The 4,996-nt window shown below is 39.9% G+C and overlaps 1 protein-coding gene across 1 annotated transcript; it reads left to right on the top strand.

The window, feature by feature from the left end:
- The first annotated feature begins 1,533 nt into the window (after positions 1–1,533).
- On the top strand, positions 1,534–2,469 carry LOC107300509 (olfactory receptor 10G6-like). The gene has a single exon (XM_015829833.1). It carries the CDS (start codon positions 1,534–1,536, stop codon positions 2,467–2,469), a length of 936 nt encoding a protein of 311 aa, XP_015685319.1.
- Positions 2,470–4,996: the final 2,527 nt, after the last annotated feature.

Raw genomic sequence — 4,996 nt, 5'->3', positions numbered from 1 at the left:
ACCCCCTGCTTAAGCAGGAGACCCTATATCATTTCCGACTAGTAGCTGTCCAGTCTCTTCTTTAAAGCTTCCATTGATGAAGCACCCACAACTTCTGAAGGCAAGCTGTTCCATTGGTTGATTGTTCTCACTGTCAGAAAATTTCTCCTTATTTCTAGATTGAATCTCTCCTTGATCAGTTTCCATCCATTGTTCCTTGTCTGGCCTTGGGGTGCTTTGGAAAACAGGTTGACCCCCTCCTCTCTGTGACAGCCCCTCAAATATTGGAACCCTGCTATCATGTCACTCCTGGTCCTTCTCTTCTCTAGACCAGCAGTTCTTGCAGCAGTTCTTCATATGTTTTATCCTATAGCTCCCTACTATATATTATTATATAACCATAAGCCCTCATTTATTATTACAATAATAACCTTAGCCTCCCTTGGGTAGACCTCTTCCTCTTGCCTCCTTCACGGTTATAAGAAAATGGGAATAGATGCAAAATATAGATGATCTGAGCAATGGCTAATGGAAGCAATAATTGAAGCAATACTTTATGAAACTACTTATATTCAGTAACTAGAGTTTGGTTGATGTTCCACAGAATCTTCCATTGTCTTCCTTGCATTCCTTTAATTATTAGATTTTTATAGAGTGTTAATCCAAAGGAAGGCCAGGGCAAATCTCAAAATGGTTTGCCTTAACCTCTAAAGGTGGCATCTAGCGGAGATTGTTGGTCTCTAGACTCTTTGCATTTCCTTTTAAGTAGACAAAGCAGCTATACCACTTAAGAATATTTGTGATGACGAAGATCAGTTCTGCAACATTTGGATTTTTTTAGTGGTGTCTACCACCAGCTTTGTAAATGGAGATGCTTTCCATAATAGGAGAACTGGCTAGAGATAGGAATCTTTTGAAAATCTGATTAATTTGATTTGTATCTTACCTTCTCTCCTGGAGATTAAGGTAGTTTATAACGGGATCTCTCTTCTTTTTGTCCATATTATAACAGTTTGAGGTAGAATGGACTGTGGGTGAGTGACCTTGACTACTATACCACATTGATTCTATCACTAAATTATGGTTTGTTCCATACCAAATATTTTTTCCCATCTTCAAATGAGGAGTGAAATACTGTAAGTCATAGCACCCACTTAGAAATTTTGTACATTCTGGATTTTTTAAAAAAGATACTTCTTGGAGAATTAGATTTTCTGCATTATCCAGATATTAATCCACATGCTAGCTCATCTACTAAAATCTGTCATCTCTCTGCCTCCCCTTCAATTTCTGTATGTAGATTTGTATATATCAAAGAGGGCCCTTGATAATATTACTTAGAACACCTGAAAATAGGGGAGAGTTAGGGATTAACCTTCAATTTCCAACAGCATTTCCTTGGATTTCATCTATGTTCTTTTGAAATTCAATTTCAATTCTATTTATCTTCTATGATCTATTTATCACTTTGAACAACTGATGTGCTTTTGTCCCTTTCTTTTGCAGATGAATCATTTACATCATCAAGCTGATACCCTATCTCACTGTGCCAATATGGAGTGCGAAAATCAAACAAGAGTTTACCATTTTATCATTGTTGGGTTCCCTTACCCTCATGATCTCCAATTTCTTTTGTTTGTCTTCTTTCTACTTATCTACCTAATGACCTTCTTAGGAAACCTTCTTATCCTCTTGGCAGTGGCATTTGAACCCCAGCTGCACAAGCCCATGTATTGGTTCCTTTGCCATTTATCTCTCTTGGACATGACTGTATCCTCTGTGGTGGTACCCAAGATGGTGGCTGGATTCCTAGAAGGGGGTGGCATCATCTCTTTTGGTGGTTGTGTGACCCAGCTGTTCTTCTTTCACTTCCTGGGATGCACTGAGTGCTTTCTTTACACTGTGATGGCCTATGACCGCTTCCTGGCCATCTGCAAGCCACTCCGCTATGGCAACATCATGAACTCCAAAGCTTGCCTCTCTCTCTCCTTGGGAACCTTGTTTGGTGGCTCTGTGCACTCCATGATACAAACCACCCTCACATTCCACTTGCGCTATAGCCATGGCAATCAAGTAGCTTACATCTTCTGTGACATCCCAGCTGTCTTGAAATTAGCCTGCGCTGACACCTCGCTCAATGAGATGGCCACCTTTGTAGATATTGGTTTCTTGGCCATGACTTGCTTCCTCCTTATCATCATCTCCTACATCTACATCATCTCAGCTATTCTCAGGATTCGTAATGCTGAAGGACGACGTCGGGCATTCTCCACTTGTGCTGCCCATCTCACAGTTGTGATGACTTACTATGTTCCCCTGGTATTCATCTATCTCCGTCCAGGGTCCCAAGACCCATTGGATGGAGTGGTAGCAATCTTTTACACCACAATTACCCCACTCCTAAATCCCACCATATATACCCTTAGGAACAAAGAGATGAAAAATGCATTAAGAAAACTCTGCCTCTGGCGTTTGTTGAGACTCAGTTGAGTGCCTCAGCCCTTTTCAGCTAATTAAATCATTCATTTATTTTATTGGATCAGCATGGGGCAAGACAACAGCAACCCAAGGTAAAGGGTCATTCATACTGTATGTTACTTGAGGATAAAGAAATGTTTTGAAGAACTAAATAATTCCTTATAATTGGAGGGGGGAGGAAAAGGAATTGGGGAACTGTGGCATTAAGAAAGGAACAAAAAAGACTAGAAGTCAGGTTCTGTTAGGCCTAAAGAATCAGGACCATACATTAACTTGCATTTCAAAGATTTATTGCTGAAGCCTATACACAAAAATCTGGTCAACTTACATTCAGTACTGAATTGGTGTCAGAGAAGGGTCAACAAATTCAAGAGGGCTTGGACTAGAATCATTTGTGTCAATGTAACAATTCTAAGCTGATGACAAGCTTCACTCTGCTTTCCAGCTCTGCCTGCTCTTCTCCTACACTTGGTTTTGGAAGTTTCTCTTTCTTGTCCACCTACCAAGGATTTTTGAATTGTTTGAAGTATTTTATTGCAAATAAACCTATTGCAATTGACTGTGCTAAATGGCAGATTATGACTCGGGATCTCCAATGTACAAATGTATTCTTATTCTCTGGATGGAGCAGTATGTAGGATCTCAAACTATTCTCCAGATGATTTTATCTGGCATCTGCTCTCACATGTATCCCACTGATGTCCTGAAGGCTGCTCTAAGCTGCTCAAGCTGCTTCCCCTCTAGCTGAAACTTCTGAAAATTGACTTTTTGACCATCTTAAAAAAAAAACAGGTTTTCCCCTTCCTTCCATGCTTCTGCCATGCATGAAATTCTAGCAATCCTTTTTCTGGGTTTGTGGTCTTTTCCTTTCTCACTGAATAATTTGCCTGCCACCATTTCTGCTTCATTAGGACAAGAAACAATCAATGGAAACTAATCAATGAGAGAAGCAAGCTGGAATTAAGGAGAAACTTCCTAACAGTGAGGTTAATTAACCAGTGGAACAACTTGTGGGTGCTTCATCATTGGAGTTTTTTAAGAAGAGACTTGACAATCACTTGTCTGAAATGGTATAGGATCCCCTGCTTGAGTAGGGGGCTGGACTAGAAGACCTCCAAGTCCAGCCTTCCAGCTCTACTCTATTCTGATTATCAAGGTCATGCAATATAGCCTGCTTGGAGAACAACTCTTGAATGTAGTTTGATTTTATAAAGCTCTCATTGAGTTTGTTTCAGTGAACAAGACATGTCTGTTTCAGGTATTGGTATCATGGAAAGAAGACAATTTTTGCAGGTTTCTCAGTATTTTTCTTTTTTTAAAAAAGTCAAAATTCCCCCTTTCCCCAAGAGTCACTTCTTAAGAGGAATATTTGTAAACCATCAGGAAATATTCACAAATGGAAAAAGGGGTTAATGGTGCAGATATACACGAGAAGGAAAACATTTGCTTCTCTTGTTATGAAGTAAGAGGGAAAGGTTTTGTCTAGAAGCTCAGGAGATGAACAATTCATAAGTTTGAAGCACAGAAACTATGTAGTGATTGGTAGCATTCTCATTGCTCAGCTATTGGCCGATGAGGACCAGCTCTAGACTTGGAAACATCACCATCTGCAAGAATAGTCAAGCGGCAAATATTGCAATGCAAACCACGACTGTTCTGTACAGGCATGCAATGTTGTGTCTCACATATGAAAGTAAGGAGCTTGTGTTGTGATATAATGACACTATGGTCAGGATTGGTCACTTACGGTTGCAAGTGTCTTGCAAACAAAAAAATAAAGGTAACTAAAGGGCTAGAGGCTAAAATGTATGATGAATAGTTGTGGGAACTGGGAATGTCTAGTTTAATGAAGAGAAGGACTAGGGGTGACATAATAGTAGTCTTCCAATATTTGAGGGGCTGTCACAAAGAACAGGAGGATGACCTATTCTCCAAAGTACCTGACTCAGTGAGTGAGCATCCAATCACCACTTCCAGAAAACTCCATAACTGTTGATTTCACTCCAAATGAATGAATGAATGTATGAATAAATACAGTATATGGACAAACAAATAAACAACTAACTCTCTTTCCATGCCATGGGTGGGTGTGATTTACAAAAGGCTGTCCTCATTGTTTCCTATAAGAAGGGATTCCATTTTTATTATCAAACTAGATAACCCCATGACCCATTGGGTCATTGCTTCAGAGATATTTCCTTATTTAAACCAATAAACAGAATGATCATGGGCAAGTAATGAGAACAGAAGTGACTTCTGATTTTCTGCTGGCTTCCCCACTGACTTTGCTTGCAGAAAATGGGCAGGGAGCATCAGAAATCACCATCATGTGACTACATCTGATCGTGGAATGGCACAACTTGCCGTGGCCAACTCGCTACTGCCAACTCTCCACCACCAATTTGCCGAGACACCTTGCTGTGGGACAACTCAACACAAGATAATTGTATGCTATTCCCTTCCTCTCTTAATATTATTAGGGTGACCATCTGCCTCTTTCTCCTTTCTTAGTTTTATTAAAACATTTGGGATATTTTTT

Source organism: Protobothrops mucrosquamatus, unplaced genomic scaffold (genome assembly GCF_001527695.2).
Source record: "Protobothrops mucrosquamatus isolate PMUCROS unplaced genomic scaffold, P.Mucros_1.0 scaffold7281, whole genome shotgun sequence".
NCBI classification, from domain to species: Eukaryota; Metazoa; Chordata; class Lepidosauria; order Squamata; family Viperidae; genus Protobothrops; species Protobothrops mucrosquamatus.
The sequence above is the reverse complement of the archived record's forward strand: the minus strand, read 5'-3'. Positions and strand labels throughout refer to the sequence as shown.

Bases quoted from the DNA above. Each gene is read 5' to 3' on its own strand.
- LOC107300509 (XM_015829833.1), top strand. From the start codon at position 1,534: ATGGAGTGCGAAAATCAAACAAGAGTTTACCATTTTATCATTGTTGGG.